Raw genomic sequence first — 19,557 nt, 5'->3', positions numbered from 1 at the left:
CGACAGCCCCGGACCAATAGGAAGAGGGGGCGGAACTGGAGGACCGAGCGGGAGCGGCTGGTCCTCCGACCAATCAGAGTGAATGAGGGGCGGGGCCGGAATGTGACGGAAGCTTGCGCAGTGCGGGTAATGGCGATCGGGGTTTTTTGTTCAGAACCAAAGTGAGTGGAGCCGCGAGGTGGGAAGGACTGGAGGCAGCGGAGTGGCCGGGGAGGCGTCATAAACACCCAGAGGAGGCGTCATAAACACCCAGCGGAGGCGTCATCAACACCCAGAGGAGGTCTCATAAATACCAGAGGAGGCCTCATAAATATCCAGAGGAGGCTTCACAAATACCAGAGGAGGCCTCATAAATACCAGAGGAGGCCTCATAAATATCCAGAGGAGGCCTCATAAATATCCAGAGGAGGCCTCATAAATATCCAGAGGAGGCCTCGTAAATACCCAGAGGAGGCTTCATAAATACAAAGAGGAGGCCACGGTGGAAACTTCGGACCCCAAATACGAAGCCAGCTTTTTGTAAGTAAATCGCTATTTGGTTCATCCCCAAGAATATCCCGGAAAAAATACTTTATTTGAAGATTGAAGGTCACAAAGTAAATAGAAACTATTGGCAGAATATAAAATTTTACCCCTGTTATTGCGGGTTAGCATCAATGCTTCACAGCTCCAGGGTCCCAGGTTCGATTCCCGGCTGGGTCACTGTCTGTGTGGAGTCTGCACGTCCTCCCCGTGTGTGCATGGGTTTCCTCCGGGTGCTCCGGTTTCCTCCCACAGTCCAAAGATGTGCGGGTTAGGTGGATTGGCCATGCTAAATTGCCCGTAGTGTAAGGTTAATGGGGGGATTGTCGGGTTACGGGTATACGGGTTACGTGGGTTTAAGTAGGGTGATCATTGCTCGGCACAACATTGAGGGCCGAAGGGCCTGTTCTGTGCTGTACTGTTCTATGTTCTATGTTCTAAGTATTCAATTGGTGGAAATAACTGGCATTGTCAGGATCATAGATCATAGAATTTACGGTGCTGAAGGAGGCCATTTGGCCCATCGAGTCTGCACCGGCTCTTGGAAAGAGCACCTTACCCAAGGTCCACACCTCCACCCTATCCCCATAACCCAGTAACCCCACCCAACACTAAAGGCAATTTTGGACGCTAAGGGCAATTTAGCATGGCCAATCCACCTGACCTGCACATCTTTGGACTGTGGGAGGAAACCGGAGCACCCGGAGGAAACCCACGCACACACGTGGAGGACGTGCAGACTCCGCACAGACAGTGACCCAAGCCGGAATCGAACCTGGGACCCTGGAGCTGTGAAGCAATTGTGCTATCCACAATGCTGCCGTGCTGCCCATAATATCAAAGGGCTCCTCCGGGATTTGAACCCAGGACCTCTCACATTTTCACACAGCACACATCCAAAGCGAGAATCTTACCCCTAGACCAACGAGCCGATAACTAAAAATCACTTTTTAATTTCAGATATTTTATTGAGTTTAAATTCCATCACCTGTGGTGGTGGGGTTCAAACCCAGGTCCCTGGATTACTAGTCCAGCGCCAATACCACTATGCCACCACCTCCCCTGTACGGATGTACGGAGTTCAGTCCTGGTTATGATTAACAGCAGAATCTAAACCCCTGCAGTCACTCGGGGAGATGGTGGAGCAGTGGTAATAGCGCTGAACTTGTCACCCAGGAATTCGGACTAATAGAAACATAGAAAATAGGAGCAGGATGAGTCCATCTGGTCCTTCGAGTCTGCTTCGCCATCCATTATGATCACAGCTGATCACCCCCCACATCCTTTGTTCCCCTTTGCTTGAAGTGCTATATCTAACTGCTTCTTGAAAACATTAACCGTTTCTTGAAAACTCCAGGAATAGCAGAGAAGCTGCTGAAATTTAAAGTCCGATCATTGATTAATCTACAATTGAAGTCTGAACTCAGTAATGTTTTTTTTTATTCATTCATGGGACGTGGGTGTCGCAGGCTGTGCCAGCATTTATTGCCCATGCCTAATTGCCCTTGATGGGGCAGTTAAGAGTCAACCACATTGCCATGGGTCTGGAGTCACATGTAGGCCAGACCAGGTAAGAGTGACAGATTTCCTTCCCTGAAGGACATTCGTGAGCCAGATGGGTTTTTCCAACAATCGACAATGGTTTCATGGTCATCATTAGACTTCTAAAAAAAATAGAATTTGAATTTCACCATCTGCAGTGATGGCGTTTGAACCTGGGTCCCCAGTGCATTACTCTAGGTCTCTGGTTTACTCGTCCAGTGACAATACCCCTACGTCACAGCCTCCCCATGGTGACCAATAAATCATTGTATAAACCCATCTAATTCAGTAATGTCCTTTAGGGAAGGAAATCTACCATCCTTATCAGTTTTAAAATTAATCTATGGGCTGTGGACACCACTGGTTGGGGCAGCATTTACTACCCATCTCTAATTGCCCTTGAATGGCTTTCCAGGCCATTCCAAAGGGTAATTTGAGAATCAAATACATTGCTATGGATCTGGAGTTACACGTAGACCAGACCAGGTAAGGATGGCAGATTTCCTTAGCTAAAGGACATTAGTGAACCAGATGGGTTTTTTATTTTACAACAGTCGACAATGGTTTCATGGTCATCATTCGACGTTTAATTCCAGATTTTTATTGGATTCAAATTTCACCATCGAACCCGGGTCCCAGCGCATTACCCAGGGTCTCTGAATTACTAGTCCAGTAGGAATACCACTACACTACTGCCTTCGTTTAAGATTAAATTAGGGTGTGCCTGACCGACATATGACTCCTGACACAGCAGTGGTTGACTGTTAACTGTCTTTTGAATTGGTCAAGCAAACCACTCAGTTGTAGCAATTAGGGATGGACAACAACTGCTGGCCTGACAGCACTGTGTCTTCACAGCGCCAGGGTCCCAGGTTTGATTCCCCGCTGGGTCACTGTCTGTGCGGAGTCTGCATGTCCTCCCCCTGTCGGCATGGGTTTCCTCCAGGTGCTCCGATTTCCTCCCACAGTCCAAAGATGTGCAGGTTAGGTGGATTGGCCATGCTAAATTGCCCTTAGTGTCCAAAAAGGTTCGGAGGGGTTATTGGGTTACACGGATAGGGTGGAAGTGAGGGCTTAAGTGGGTCAGTGCAGACTCGATTGGCCGAATGGCCTCCTTCTGCACCGTATGTTCTATGTTCACTCACATCCCATGAAAGAATACATTATACAAAATAACTATTGAACTCCATGGTGTCTCAGCAGATGTGATAAATGATTAAATCCATTCCCACATTCAGAACAGGCAATTGTCCTCTCCCGCTGAACATGCTGCTGTCCCAGAAAGTTGGGTGAGCGATTAAATCATATTCGACACACGGAGCAGGTAAACAGCCTCTCCTCAGTGCAAACTCACTGTTGTTTCTGCAGGGATGGATTAATGATTCACTGTCCATTCACACAGCAGGTAAACAGCATCTCCTCAGTGCAAACTCACTGTTGTTTCTGCAGGGATGGATTAATGATTCACTGTCCATTCACACAGCAGGTAAACAGCATCTCCTCAGTACAAACTCACTGTTGTTTACACAGGGATGACAGAGTGAATCCCTTACACATGTGAGAGCAGGCGAACAGCCTGTGTGGCTGCAGCGAGGAGTTTGTACCTCAGACAGGTATTAAGATTCCTTCCTTTAATCCCCACATTTTGGTGGTTTCTTCCCGATGTGACTGCATTTGTGTTTGAACAGGCCTGATGATCAGATGAAGCCTTGTCCACACAAATACCACGTGTACAGTTTCTCTCCTTTGTGACTGACCCTTTCTCCTCCCACATTGAAAAACTAATGATATTCAGCTCTGGGTGAACCCAGTGACTCCTAACTTGATTTTTGGTTTGAGCTTCCCGCTTGTAATTCTCCCCTTCTTCTACCTATAAAATGAATGGGCAGCACGGTGGCACAGTAGGTAGCACTGTTATCTCAGCGGCAGGGACCCCAGGTTCAATTCCCACCGTGGGTCACTGATTGTGGAGTTTTGGACGTTCTCCCCGTATCTGTGTGGGTTCCCTCCAGGTGCTCCGGTCTCCTCCCATAGTCCTAACATGTGCAGGTTATGTGGATTGGCCACACCGAATTGTTTTTGTTAATGTCCAGGATGTGCAGGTTAGGTTGTGGGGTTACGGTGATAGGGCGGGAGAGCGGACATGGGTGGAGGGCTGTTTCGAAGGGTTGGTGCAAACACAATGGGCCGAATGGCCTCCTTCTGCACTATAGGGATTCTATGATAGTATGAATTTAGATCAGGATAAAGGGAGTGTGGAAGAACCCATATAAAACACAGGCAGGTTAGGGAAATTGAGCTGAATGAATATGGTTGTTGGTAGGTGGGCGGAGCTTCGGGGTCCCCGTGACCAGGAGAGAAAATCATTTATTGTCAGTCTGCAGACAGGAGCTGGAGAACTGAACCCAGGCAGAGGAGAGGGAGGGAGAAAACTGGGAGTGGAGGAAAGAAATGGTGCAGATGGTGAGATGGGTTTGGATTTCAGCCCAGGGAGGAGGGAGAGTGTGTGGGACGGGGATTTACAGCTTTGGGGAGGGACAAGAGAGGAAAAATTGTTCCAGAGAAACTAGAATTGTCTGTTCAGAATTTCTATCCTGTACTTCATCATCACTGTACTACTTTTTTTGTTTACAGGGTGTTAGAAGGGGAGAATTTGCAGACAGAAATCTCAAAACAAACATCACGTCAAGATTTAACAGAATCACTCGATTCATCAGGACTTGAATGTCATCTGCCTTTCACTGTAGAAGGAGAAATATTTGTCTGTTACCTTTGTGGGAAAAGTTTTCAAACATCAGTGTGACAGGGAAAGCATCGAGACACACACACACACCCGAGTGAAAGTGTCCCAGTGAACTGACTGTGGAAACATCAGTGTAACTGGAAAAGCACCAAGACCCACGCAACACCCACCCAAGTGAGAGTGTTCCAGTAACTGATTGTGGAACTCACAGCGAGGAGAGACTGTACCCGTGTTCTGTGTGTGGCCGAGGCTTTCTCTGAATGTCCAACTTGGAGAGACACGAGAAGACCCTAAACATGGAGAAACCGTGGAAATGTGGGTACTGTGGAAAGGGATACAGATCCCCATCTGTGCTGGAAATTCATCGACGCAGTCACACTGGGGAGAGGCCATTCACCTGCTTTCACTGTGGGAAGGGATTCACTCAGTTATACCACCTGCAGTCACATCAGCGAGTTCACACTGGGGAGACGCCATTCACCTGCTCTCAGTGTGGGAAGGAATTCACTCGGTTCTCCCACCTGCAGTCACACCAACGAGTTCATACTGGGGAGAGGCCATTCATCTGCCCTCAGTGTGGGAAGGGATTCAGTGAGTTGTCCAACATGCAGAGACACAAGCGAGTTCACACTGGGGAGAAGCCGTTCACCTGCTCTCAGTGTGGGAAGGGATTCAGTCACTTATCCAAGCTACAGTCACACCAGCGAATTCACACTGGGGAGAGGCCGTTCACCTGCTTTCAGTGTGGGAAGGGATTCGGGGATTCATCCACCCTGCAGACACATCAGCGAGTTCACACAGGGGAGAGACCGTTCACCTGCTCTCAGTGTGGGAAGGGATTCAGTCGTTCATCCACCCTGCACACACACCAGCGGGTTCACACTGGCGAGAGGCCATTCACTTGCTCTCAGTGTGGGAAGGGATTCAGTTATTCATCCACTCTGCGGAAACATCAGCGAGTTCACACTGGGGAGAGGCCGTCTACCTGCTCCGTGTGTGGGAAGGGATTCTCTCAGTTATCCCACCTACGGGTACATCAGCGGGTTCACACTGGAGAGAGGCCGTTCACCTGCTCTCAGTGTGGGAAGGGATTCATTGATTCATCCCACCTATTGCGACATCAGCGGATTCACACTGGGGAGAGGCCGTTCGCCTGCTCTCAGTGTGGGAAAGGATTTACTCAATTATCCAACCTGCAGACGCACCAGCGAGTTCACACTGGGGAGAAGCCATTCACCTGCTCCCAGTGTGGAAAAGGATTTCCTCAATTATCCACTCTGCAGACACACCAGCGAGTTCACACTGGGGAGAGGCCGTTCATCTGCTCCCAGTGTGGGAAAGGATTCAGTGATTCGTCCAACCTATTGAGACACCAGCGAGTACACACCGGGAAGTGGCCATTCACCTGCTCTCAGTGTGGGAAAGGGTTCAGTGATTCATCCACCCTGCAGACACACCAGCGAGTTCACACTGGCGAGAAGCCGTTCACCTGTTCTCAGTGTGGTAAAGCATTTACTCAATTATCCAACCTGCGGAGACACCAGCGGGGTCACCCTGAGGAGCGGCCATTCACCTCTCAATGTGAGACGGCATTGCATGTTTAATTGCACCTACTGTGACATCAACAATTTCACAATTGATTACAGGGGTTCTGACAGGTGGTCAGTGGGGAGGGTCGGAGGGTTTCTTTCTGCTGGACTGGCTGGTCTCACCACTTTGCCTCTAGTGGGCTGATGCTCTTTGAGCCTTGTCGCTAATACCTGGCTTCAAATTGCACAAGGATCACAAGAGTGAAAGGACGTTTGGAAGTTTGAAGATATTTAATTTCTGTTTGGAACCCCCAAAACGTGTCACGTTGCCATGGAGATGGGCCCTGGTGGTTACATGATTCTTTTGTTTAATTTATCTGCGTGTTCCTCACAAAAAAGACTATCAGGGTATGAGGGGCAAGTTGTGTGTGGTGGACTGGGAAACTGATGGGAGACAGGGAATACCGAATATTTAAGGAATTATTACATTTACCAGTGGGTTGGTTCGCTCAATTGGCTGGACGGCTGGTTCGTGATGCAGAGCGAGGCCAACAGTGCGGATTCAACTCCCCTACTGGCTGGGGTTATTCATGAAGGCCCCGCCTTCTCAACCAGGCCCAAGTCTGAAGTTATCACCTCCAGTCAACTCTCTCTCTGTCAAAGACGAGCGCAGCTGATGGTCCTCTGGAATTTTTGCGACTTTTATTTCACATATATACAACAAATATAGATTCCTTTAAGGAACAAAAATCCAACAGGAAAAGTGATGCAACCTTGGTTAACAAGAAAAGTTAAAGATTCCATTAGATCAAAGAAAGAGGCTCATAACGTGGTAAAAATAATAGTAAACCTGAGGATTGGGAACTTATTTCAGAATTCTGCAAAGGAGGACCTAGAAACAGAGAGAGGAAATAGAATATCAGAGCAAACTGGCGAGAAACATAAAAACTGACTGAAAGCTTCTACCGGTATATGTAAAAGGAAATCCGGTTGCGGCATGAAGGTGGCGTTCGCATGTTCCTCCCAGAGCCGTCTTTCATGGCCGTTTTAGTCCAGTTTTCGGCAAAGATTTGTTCGTGAGGAGCTGTGGGAAGGTTTGGGGCACTTATAGAATGCCAGAAGCCGGCAAGAAGAATCAGTGGAAGAAGGCAGCGAGCGAAAGTCGAAGGGTGCAGCAGAAGGAAAGGTGGCAGGAGAGCTCCTTCTGCACTGTAAATTCTCTGATTCTGTAGCGAGCCCATCGGGTGAGGCCGCACACATTACGGTGGTGAAGATGACAGAGGTGATGGCTGTTCTGGAAGCATTTCAAAAAGCGTCACATGTCGATGATGGTCTTGTTTAAGGCATGGGTGAGAGAGACACTTGCCCTGGTGAAAGAGGAGTTAGTGAGAACTTCGGCAGTGGTGCGGGAGCAGGGGGAGAAAACGAAAGGGATAGAGGAGGCCTTGTCACAGCATCGTGACCATCTCACCTCGGTGGATGAGGAGCTGTGGAAGGTGGCAACGATTAACCGAGGGCTGGGAGCCCAGGTGGAAGCCTGATGTGGGGGAGGGGGCTCTGGCAAGGGCCATCACGCTAGCAAATGTAGTGTTGGCTAGTGAATGGGAGCAATTTGGGGGAGGGGTCATGGCCATTGGAACCTGGTTGGGCAGGTTTTGATGGGCTTGGGAGGTGTGAATGGTGGAGGAATGCGACCGATACTGAGTGAAGTGTTTTCAAGAGGAGGTGTACGGAGGGGTTGTTGGGAACGGGCTGCGGGGCGGCAGTGATGAGAGCCAGGGCGGGGTCCTGCTTGTCAGGCAGGGCCTGGAAGGATGGTCAGGGCGGGGAGGCGTGTGAGACCCCCGGCCAGTGTGGTGGTGCAACGTACAGGGTTGGGAGGGGGGGGGGGGGGGGCAGTGGTGAAGAGAGCGCGGGTTTTCTTGCATCTGAAGGGCCTGAAAGCAGACATGGTGCTGTTACAGGAGACCCACCTGAGGGGAAAGGACTAGATGAGGTTGAGGAAGGACTGGGTGAGCCGGGTGTCCCATCCTCTCTTTGACAGCATGGGGGGGGGGGGGGGATTTCCAAATGTCAACAGTAGTGGCGGATCAAGGGGGCAGGTACGTGAGTGACAGGAGCACTGGAGGGAAGGTTGGTGGTGTTAGTTTGTGTGTTTGTCCCGAACTGGGACGGCACTGGGTTTGTGAGGAAAATGCTAGTGGCCATACTGGACCTGGATGCTCACCAGCTGATAATGCCAGGGGGGGGTGGAATTGGAATATGGTTCTGGACCCGAGGATGGATAGGTCAAGGCCACATAATGACAGCAGCACCTAAAGCTGCAGACTGGCTGTCCAACCTATCGGAATTTCTCTAAACGGGGAAAATCAAATGCGCCATCCGTGGTCGGAAGACAACTTCCGCAAAACATGGGAGCCATTCACCCGATTGTTCCGGGACCTGTTTGTGGCCAGCCAGGAGCTAGGTCGAGGTAGCCCCAAGACGCAATAGGAGAGAGGGGGGGAGAGGGAAGACCCGGGGAACGAGAAAGTGCAGCCAAACCAAGCGAGAGAAAAAGTTGGGGGGGGGGGGGGGGGGAGAATGGAGGGGGAATAGAGAGGGGAACACAAGCGGGGTAGAAAACACCGGAGAAGACAACAGCCACAGCAAGACGAAAGGAAGACAAGGAATGGTCCAAAGTCGAAGCTCATGCAAATAAATAATAAGAAACTGACTGAAATGTAAATAGCATGAGGGGCAGCACCCAGGTGCCCCCCACTTGTAAAAAAAACTTTTCTCATTCTGTGTGTGTATACATGTAGAACAAAAGCCAATAAAAAATTTTAGAATAAAGAAAGATGATGAGGATAAACCATTGTATTAGAAAGACATTTAACAAAATTGCAACAATTAAGTAACTATAGTGAGGTTAATGTCTAGCCGTGATGCAAAAGCTTTAGCCATGAGAAAGTACATAGAGAAATTAGCTTATGTTGGGGGGGGGGGCATAATTAATCTTGAGAAAATGATTAATGTTTAATTAACTAATCACTTTTTAAGTGATTGATACCTTTTCAGACAAATCAGGGAGCCTCAGCTGAGAATTAGGACCAATGGCAAATAAACAGGGGACTAAACTATAAATAAGGATTTCCTGAAGAGTAAGATCATATCATCAATTATTGTTCTGAATTCTTGCTTTATGGAATTCTTGAAGCATCTGTTAATTATTTTCTGTTTTAAGTGATTTCTCTATATCTTTTCTTTATGTTTTAACATTTTTCGCTATGCCTTGACAAGTTTATTGATTCAGTTTCTATGCAAGTGTAAGTGAATATTTAGCAATAAAAGCATGTTTTGGACACCTCCAATCAACCGGACTGTACCCTTATTTGGAAGATAAAATAAGAGATAATCTAGCGAGCAACGGAGGAGATACCGAATGTCTTACCGAAGTATTGGCAGCAGATTGGCAAAAAAGAGGTAAAAGACCTACAGATCTGTGATCGCTTGTACTCGGGTGACTCCCTACACTCTTTACGAACGCGTCCGGAGTGAAATCGGCTCAAGTGTCAGATATATATGTATATATATATTGTGATCTTTTTGACTAATGGAATAATCTACGACTTGAAGGCCCGGGATTAGAAATACTGTTTTGAAGTTGAAAAGGCAGCTGAGATGTCGTCTGCAAATTCTAGTGGTGGTCACGATCCACCAGAACTTTCAGCAGAAGAAATATTTCAGTCAGAAAAATGTTATATAAAACAGCGACGTGATCTGGCTAAGAGAAAATGCTGGAAAATCTCAGCAAGTCTGGCAGCATCTGTAGGCAGAGAAAAGAGCTAACGTTCCGAGCCCGATGACTGTCAAAGCTAAGAGACAGAGAAAGTGGGAAATATTTATACTGTGGAGTGAGAATGAAAGATGAGTCATAGCCACAGAAACCCAGGGAAACCGGGTACTAATGGCCACAGAAACCAAGGGGAAAGAGTGCTAATGGCAGTCCCCAGAGAGAACGAAAGATGCGAAAGGTCAAACAGCAGGGAAACTAACATCAGAGGATGAATTGTCGGTGTGGGAGGAGGGGAAGGAAAAGTGGATAAGATTGGGGGGGGGGGGGGGGGAGTAAATGTATATTAAGAAATAAAGAAATGGTAAAAGACAGTTAAAATGAAATTAAAACAAATGGGTCGAGGTGGGGTAGAGCTGATCATCTGAAGTTGTTGAATTCAATGTTCAGGCCGGAAGGCTGTAGCGTGCCTAACCGGAAGATGAGATGTTCCTCCAGTTTGCGTTGGGCTTCACTAGAACATTGCAGCAGGCCAAGAAAAGACATGGGAGCAGGGTCTTTTTTTTAAAATGGCAAGCAACAGGAAGGTCAGGATTCTGAATGTGCACAGACCGAAGATACTCAGCAAAGCGATCACCCAGTGTTTGGTCTCTCTGATACAGAGGAGACCATATTGGGAGTAGCGAATGCAATAGACCAAATTGGAAGAGGTGCAAGTGAAACGCTTAACCTGGAATGAGTGTTTTGGGCCTGGGATGTTAAGCATGGAAGAGGTAAAGGGGCAGGTGTTACACCTTCTGCGATTGCATGGGAAGGTGCCATGGGTGATGGGAGAGGTACTGGGTATGGTGGAGGAGTGGACTAGATTATCTCAGAGGGAACGGTCTCTGCAGAATGCTGACAGAGGGAGTGAAGGGAAGATGTGTTTGGTGGTGGCATCGCGCTGGAGTTGGCGAAAATGGCGGAGGATTATGTTTTGCATACGGAGGCTGGTGGGATGAAATGTGAGAACGAGGGGGACTCTATCCTTGTTCTGGGAGGGAGTGGAGGGGGTGAGGGTTGTGGCGCGTGAGAGGGGCCGCACACTGTTGAGGGCCCTGTCCACAACTGTAGGTAGGAAATCACGGTTGAGGAAGAAGGAACACCTTTTATGAGCACCATTTTGGAAATTCTAGACAATTCTAGTTTCGATGGAACATTTTTTCTGCTCGCTTATTCCCCAAAAGCTGTAAATCTCCATCCCACACACTCTCCCTTCATTCTCACTCTGCTGTATTTAAAATTCACCCTCCCTATTCTCCTGAAGGTGCTGATTCAGGCTGATTGACAGATCTATGCTCACAGCTTCCTGTCCAGGAGATCAAAACAAATGTGAACTGCATTTGGCCCATCGACCCTGAACCATTCAATGGGATCATTGGCCGATCTACCACAGCAGCATTTCCCCACCCTCGACCGTCTTCAATATCTGAAAACCTTTCAATCTGTCTTGAAAATACTTGAAGACTGAATCTCCAGAATCCTCGGGGGTACAGAATTCCAAACCTTCACCACATCCTCGAGTAAAGAGTAGCTGCTTTACCGCAGGTTCTGGTGCCACTCACCTATAATCTGACACTTATCCTGATTGCCTGGCTCTCATCTAACTATTCCTTGAATTAATATTTGCGATCATGACTCTGGAAGACCTCAGGAATCGGTCTGGTAAGATTATGCCAAAAAAAAGTCAATCTGTTCCAGATCCGCAGGTGGATTTAGTGGGGGTGGAGCTGCCTTATCAACATGGCGACCTGACCCTCGGGAGGTCTCGCGACCCTGCGATCACCGGGGCTCTCTCAGAGGCGTCAATAATGAAGACTGCCGACATTATCCATGTCATCGACCGGAGGCTAGTGTCCTGACTCAATATCTGAGCTCATGAGACCCAGCTGCAGAACTCCAAGAAAAGGCTGCCAACATCTCCAAACCATGTCACTCCCTGTGTCAATTTGCTCAGGAACATCAGTCTCTGCTTGATGTGAAGTGTTTGTTCAACATCTGACCAGCGTCTCCTGGCTCCACCCACCCCCGCCAGCAGTCCCAACCCCCCCCCATCCCACCGGTGCACCTTACAGCTGCCCCCTTCCCAGGAGGATCAGTCCTTCCGCCGGCCCCGTCTAGGCCCCCCCCCCCCCCCCGCAGACGCTCCCTTCCCAGGTCAATCAGCTCCCCCACCAGCGTTATCTAGGGGTGTTGAAGCTGCCACAGAGATCGAAACCACGCTCCCGGAGTCACAGACGCCCGAACCTCCACCGGCATCACCACCGAGGCTTCGACGATCACAGAGGACGACCTGGGCCCCCGATCGACTGATTGCTTCATTTTAACGTGTATATAGTTCATTGTTAAATTGTAAATAGTTACGATAATAAGGCAAAACGCTGTACGGAGGCATTATGGTACCTCCATAACCATAACTTCTACCACGTTACCATGTTGTAATACCAAGCCACCACCCCTGCCGGACTTTTTTTAACAGGGGGTGAATGTGGTAGTCTGTGTAGAGGTATTACGGTACCTAGTAATGCTGGAACACCATTGGTGATAATGTATGCTTTCCATTGGTCGAGTTTGTATGGTAGCCCCGCCCTGCAAGGTGGGGTATAAGAGCCTGTGCCGCCCCAGCAGCTTCCTTTCTGTACCTGAGCTGCTTTGGGAAACATCTAGCTTATTAAAGCCTTCAGTTGTACTACAACCTCACTTTAGTAGTCATTGATCGTGCACACAGACATTGACCCGGGGCTGGGGCCGGGGCTGGGACTGAATCCGGGTCCTCAGCGCCGTAGGCAGCAGTGCTAATCACCACTGTGCTGCCCCAAGATTCACCACGCTTTGAGAGAAGAAATTCTTTCCTCATTTGGCAGTCCCTCCATTCCCAGAAGCATCCTAATGAACCTCCTCTGTACTGCCTCCAATGATAATATATCTTTCCCTCAATACAGGGACCAAAACTGTACGCAGTGTTCTAAATATGGCCTCTCTGCTGGCTTGCAGAAACACCTCTTTACTTTAATAATCCAGCCCCCTTGAAATGAAACATTATGAACTATAGGATGAGAATCACAGAATAATAGTGTGGAAGAGGCCCCTCAGCCCATTGAGTCTGCATTGATGCACTAAAGACACCTGACCCGTATCGCCAATCCCATTTACCAGCACTGGGCCCACAGCCTTGAATGTTATGACGGGCCAAGTGCTCAACCAGATACTTTTTAAAGGATGTGAGGCAACCCGCCTCTACCACCTTCCCAGTCAGTGCATTCCAGACCGTCACCACCCTCTGGATAAAAAAAGTTTTTCCTCAAATCCCCCCTAAAGCTCCTACCCCTCACCTTGAACTTGTGTCTCCTCGTGACTGCCCCTTCAATTAAGGGGAGCAAATCTCCCTATCCACCCTGTCCATAGTAAGAAGTCTTCCAACACCAGGTTAAAGTCCAACAGGTTTGTTTCAAACACTAGCTTTCGGAGCACTGCTCCTTCCTCAGGCGAATGAAGAGGTAGGTTCAGGATGCGCGACAACGCGACAGGCCTTCAGGATGCGCGACAACACAGAATTGCCAAAACTTATAGCCGAGTTCCGCACACATGAGTGCGGCCTCAACCGGGACCTGGGATTCATGTCGCATTACATTCATCCCCCACCATCCGGCCTGGACTTGCGAAATCCTACCAACTGACCTGGCTTGAGACAATTCACACCTCTTTAACCTGGGTCTACCCCAATCTCTGGATCTGTAAAGACTTGATTACCTGCAAATGCTCACATTCAAAGCATTGTCTTGCATCTTTGACTTTATGTTTCTGGTATATCCATCTTCATTCACATGAGGAAGGAGCAAAGCTCCAAAAGCTAGTGTTTGAAACAAACCTGTTGAACTTTAACCTGGTGTTGTAAGACTTCTTACTGAACATTTCTAAGGCAGAGGTAGATAGATTTTTGTTAGGCAAGTGAATCAAAGGTTCTTGGGGCATTTGGGAATGGTTTTTGATGGGACTATTTCAAAGGCAGAGTAAGATATATTCTTGTTAGGCAAGGGAATCCAGGTAATCTGGGGTAGATGGGATTAAAAACACAAACACAGCCATGATCTTAATGAATGGTGAAGCAGGTTAGAGGGGCTGAATGACCTATTCCTATTTCTTGTGTTTGCATTTTAAATTCAAGATTTATATCACCTGATCTTGTTATCTACATCTGAATTGATAACAGCTAACTTCCCACTGCAAAAATTCACTTTGGTTGGAACAAGATTTTAACCATTAAAATCAAATTCAGGCAGGGTGGCATGATGGCGCAGTGGTTGGCACTGCTGCCACGGCACTGAGGACCCCGGTTCGACCCCGGCACCGGGTCGCTGTCCGTGTGGAGTTTGCACATTCTCCCCCTGTCTGCATGGGTCTCACCCCCGCAACCCAAAGATGTGCAGGCTAGGTGGACTGGCCACGCTGAATTGCCTCTTAATTGGAAAAAAAAATTATTGAGTACTCTAAATTTATTTTAAAACAGCTTTATGCAAAATCAGAATTTTCTGGGTGGTAAAGAAAAAAACAGGTTTATTCAAAGAAAATGGTCACTTTTAAGAACTGGATAACGTCGAACATTAGTTGGGAGGTGGGGGGGGGGGTGGTGGGAGGGTTCAGGGGAGGGGGACTGTGTGACATATTTGTTACTGATTATTGTTTATTGTTGGTGGGTGTAAATTTGGGAGAAAATGTGAAAAAGGAGGAGAATAAAGAAATATTTTTTTAAAAATTGAAAGAAAATGGTTTACTGAACAATTTTAAAACAATGACTTTACGGTTTTGTGTGGGTGATCAGTCCGTTGAAGTGTAACCCAGTCTGCCTCCTTCTTTGACAGTAATCCTTATGGAATTCAGCCTCGGGAGTCTGGCTCCCTCTTTCACAAAAAGTTAATTTCCCCAGAACTCGGCCTCGGGAATCTTCAGTACTTGGCCAGGAAGGAAGACCTTCGGAACCTCTACTTTCATCCCCAAAATGACAATTACCTCATGACAGAGTTAGGCCTGTTGTAACATGACAGTTGGTCAATTTGCTTACTAGATTCATTCAATGGGATCATCAAAAGGACGTGGATGCGTTGGAGAGTGCAAAGAAGGTTTACCAGGATGTTGCCTGGTCCGGAGGATGTTAGTTATGAAGAGAAGTTGAATAACCATTGTTTTTGTGGGGAAGACGGTGGCTGAGGGGAGACCTGATTGAGCTGTACAAAATTACGAGTGATAGATAGGGTAGAAAACTCAATTACAAGGGACACAGGTTCAAGGTGAGAGGGGGAAAGCTTAGGGGAGATGTGCAGGGAACGTTTTTCACATAGAGAGTGGTGGGTGCCTGGAAAGCGTTACCAGTGGAGGTGGTGGAGGCAGGCACCACATCAATGTATAGGATAGATCTTGATCTGCTGCCTCACGGCGCTTCGAGGGCAGCACGGTAGCATTGTGGATAGAACAATTGCTTCACAGCTCCAGGGTCCCAGGTTCGATTCCTACTTGGGTCACTGTCTGTGCGGAGTCTGCACATCCTCCCCGTGTCTGCTTGGGTTTCCTCCGGGTGCTCCGGTTTCCTCCCACAGTCCAAAGACGTGCAATGTTCTAAGTTAGGTGGATTGGCCATGATAAATTGCCCTTAGTGTACAAAATTGCCCTTAGTGTTGGGTGGGGTTACTGGGTTATGGGATAGGGTGGAGGTGTTGACCTTGGGTAGGGTGTTCTTTCCAAGAGCTGGTGCAGACTCGATGGGCCGAATGGCCTCCTTCTGCACTGTAAATTCTATGAAAATTCTATGATCCCGACCCTGGGTCACTGTCCGTGCAGAGTTTGCACATTCCCCCCGCGTCTACGTGGGTCTCGCCCCCACAACCCAAAGATGTGCAGGGCAGGTGGATTGGCCACACTAAATTGCCTCTTACTTGGAAAAAAAGAACTGAGTTCTCTAAATTTAAAAAGACGTAACAAGGTTTCCGTAGGTGAACCTTCCGTAGGATCATAAATTTAAAAAAAATAAAAGATGTATCTTGATAGACACATGACCGGGTGGGGAATGAGGGATACAGATCGTTCGAGCAATAAGTATTAGGTTTAAATAAGGAATCAGGATCGTGTGCAGGCTTGGTGGGCTGAAGGGGCTATTCCTGTGCTGTAATGTTCTTTGTTCTTGTTCTTCGATTCATTACTCAGTCTTCTCTCATTATCTTGGGCATTATCTTCGAACTGTTTCATACTATCCCTTTGTCTGATTGTACACAATCAGGTATTCAGACAATTTCAAATTTTGTGGCTAATCAGAGTTTGAAGGTCTTTCTTGCCAGCACATTTATCGCCATTGCACATTCTTTACATAATGTAGAGATGCCGGCGTTGGACTGGGGTGAGCACAGTAAGAAGTCTTAGAACGCCAGGTTAAAGTCCAACAGGTTTGTTTCGAATCACTAGCTTTCGGAGCATAGCTCCTTCCTCAGGTGAATGAAGAGGTGGGTGAATGAATCGTCCTTCATCGTTGACTTTGTCAGGCAGCACGGTGGCGCAGTGGTAGCACTGCAGTCTCACGTCGCAGAGGTCCCAGGTTCGATCCCGGCTCTGGGTCACTGTCCGTGTGGAGTTTTCACATTCTCCCCGTGTTTGCGTGGGTTTCGCCCCCACAACCCAAAGATGTGCAGGTTAGGTGGATTGGCCATGCTAAATTGCCCCTTAATTGGAAAAATGAATTGGGTACTCTAAATTTATTAAAAAATAAAAAAAATAAATCATTGACTTTGTCCATACAAATATTTCTGGAATCCACCTCTTCATTCACCCTGAGGAAGAAAGCTAGTGATTCGAAACACACCTGTTGGACTTCAACCTAGTGTTGTAAGACTTCTTACTATTCTTTACATAGACAGCAATTCAGGTTTTACATTTTTACAGCAAATAAAACTCAGTCTTTTGCTATATCTATTGATTCATTAATTGTAACTCAATTAAAACTCATCACTTATCCAATCATCTGTTAGACTGCGAGCTAATTAATAAAGTAATCTTTAATACATTTCGTTCATACAAGGTACACTGGTTCAAAAGGACAGTTTGCGGAAGACAATAACTTTCTCTTTTGCTCATCTTGATCAGATTGAGCAATTAGCCTTATTCTTGAGCTGGACTTTGGCAGCACATGATGTCCAGAGATTTTAAAACTTAGAAAATTAGCTCTTTCTTTTCACAACTTCTGCTAGCTCTGCAGTTTCTGGCACCATTTCGGTTTATACAATGTTAATTCTTAAAATAAAAAGCCACCTTTTACAATATGACATTGAGGGATCAATGGTAACTTAATCAAGGGTCGTTACTGAAAAAACACCTGTTTCATGACTGGTTATTAAGATAAAATCAATACATAGTGTATAAAGACGAGTTGTAAAATGTGAAAAGGCTACAAGAAGCCACATGTTTAAAACAGCTTCCTTAACCTTGTTACTTATAATAGTGAATACAGAATGAGAGTGATTGATTTTTAAATCTAAAATTCACTACCCATGCTTGCAGTTTCCTACATTACCACAGCGAATTAGACTGTCAAAGTACTTAATTGGCTGTAAAATGCTTTAAGAGGCCCTGTGATCCAGAGCGGTGATCCAGAAATGCACGTTTTTGTCAAACCGTCCACATGATTAGATATATTACAGTCATCAAAATCAGCGATAAAGATTACGCCTTAATGTTGTGTGATAACCATGTCTTTGACACTATATTGAATACAATGTGAAACTGAAAACACACAATATCCAGAATTATTTGTTATGAAACACGTGGAGTTATTGTGATTTGGAATGCACTGCCTGAAAATGGTGTGAGAAGCAGATTCAATTCTATTTTTTTTTTTAAAAAGGGAACTGGACAGATTCTTGAAAGTCAGGCTCGTTCGTCTGGCGATATGATTCTCGCTTTGGGTGTTTTGGTCTCGAAATGTGCGACAGGACCCGGGTTCAAATCCCGAACGAGCACTTTGATATTGTTTTGGGCAGCACGGTAGCACAGTTGCTTCACAGCTCCAGGGTCCCAGGTTCAATTCCCGGCTTGGGTCACCGTCTGTGCGGAGTCTGCACATTCTCCCTGTGTCTGTGTGGGTTTCCTGCGGGTGCTCCGGTTTCCTCCCACAGTCCAAAGATGTGCAGGTTAGGTTGATTGGCCATGATAAATTGCTCTTAGTGGCCAAATAAAGGTTGGGTGGGGTTACTGGGACAGGGTGGAGGCGTGGGCTTAAGTGTGGTGCTCTTTCCAAGGGCCGTTGCCGAGTCGATGGGCGGAAAGGCCTCCTTCTGCACTGTAAATTCTATGATTCTATGAAAAGAAAATTGCAAAGGAATTAACTGGGTAGTTCCTGATATCTGGAATGAACATGATGGGCCAAGTTGCCTCCTTCTGTGCTCTATGAGCCTTGTGTTTATTTAAATTGGTAAAGACCTGGAACCTACGTCCGGTGAGCAGAAGAAGAGGTAGTGGAATGATTTCAAATGGAAATTGGCTGGGTACTTGTGGAAATGGGGCTGGAACGGGGCAATGGGACTGGGTCTGCTTTCAAAGCCAATGATTTCGCCCTGTGCTCAACCAGCACTGGAGAAGGAGGTACATAGAACATAGAACAGTACAGCGCAGAACAGGTCCTTCGGCCCTCGCTGTTGTGCCGCGCAATGATCACCCTACTCAAACCCACATATCCACCCTATACCAGTAACCCAACAGCCCCCCCCTTAACCTTATTTTTTAGGACACTAAGGGCAATTTAGCATGGCCAATCCACCTAACCCGCACATCTTTGGACTGTGGGAGGAAACCGGAGTACCCGGAGAAAACCCACGCACACACGGGGAGGACGTGCAGACTCCGCACAGACAGTGACCCAGCCGGGAACTGAACCTGGGACCCTGGAGCTGTGAAGCATTTATGCTAACCACCATGCTACCGTGCTGCCCCCATGCTACTGTGCTGCCCGAGGTGTTGTGGTATTGTCACTAGACCAGCAATCCAGAGACCCAATGTAATGCTCTGGTGACCCGGGTTCAAATCTTGCAAAAGGTGAAATTTCAATTCAATAAAAACTCTAGAATTAAAAGTCTAATGATGACCATGAACTTATTGTAGAAAAAGCCATCTGGTTCGCCCGTGTCTTTAGGGAAGGGAATCTGGCATCCTCACCTGGTCTGGCCTATATTTGAGTCCTAGCCAGACACTCAGTTCAAAGGCGATTAGGGATGGGCAATAAATGCCCATCCAGCCAGTGATGCCCACATCCCACAAATTAATTTTGTTTTGGAATAAATTTAGAGTACCCAATTCATTTTTTCCAATATGGGGCAATTTAGCGTGGCCAATCCACCTACCCTGCACATCTTTGGGTTGTAGGGGCAAAACCC

At 47.3% G+C, this 19,557-nt stretch overlaps 1 protein-coding gene across 1 annotated transcript; it reads left to right on the top strand.

The window, feature by feature from the left end:
- The first annotated feature begins 96 nt into the window (after nucleotides 1–96).
- Nucleotides 97–8,214, top strand: LOC119952409 (zinc finger protein 229-like). The gene is made up of 2 exons (XM_038776137.1): nucleotides 97–519; nucleotides 4,699–8,214. Exon 2 carries the CDS (start codon nucleotides 5,068–5,070, stop codon nucleotides 6,409–6,411), a length of 1,344 nt encoding a protein of 447 aa, XP_038632065.1. The 5' UTR covers nucleotides 97–519; nucleotides 4,699–5,067; the 3' UTR covers nucleotides 6,412–8,214.
- Nucleotides 8,215–19,557: the final 11,343 nt, after the last annotated feature.

The sequence above is a fragment of the Scyliorhinus canicula genome, chromosome 17, assembly GCF_902713615.1.
Source record: "Scyliorhinus canicula chromosome 17, sScyCan1.1, whole genome shotgun sequence".
Taxonomy (NCBI): domain Eukaryota; kingdom Metazoa; phylum Chordata; class Chondrichthyes; order Carcharhiniformes; family Scyliorhinidae; genus Scyliorhinus; species Scyliorhinus canicula.
The sequence above is the reverse complement of the archived record's forward strand: the minus strand, read 5'-3'. Positions and strand labels throughout refer to the sequence as shown.

Coding starts and splice junctions, on each gene's coding strand:
- LOC119952409 (XM_038776137.1), top strand. CDS start 5,068: ATGTCCAACTTGGAGAGACACGAGAAGACCCTAAACATGGAGAAACCG.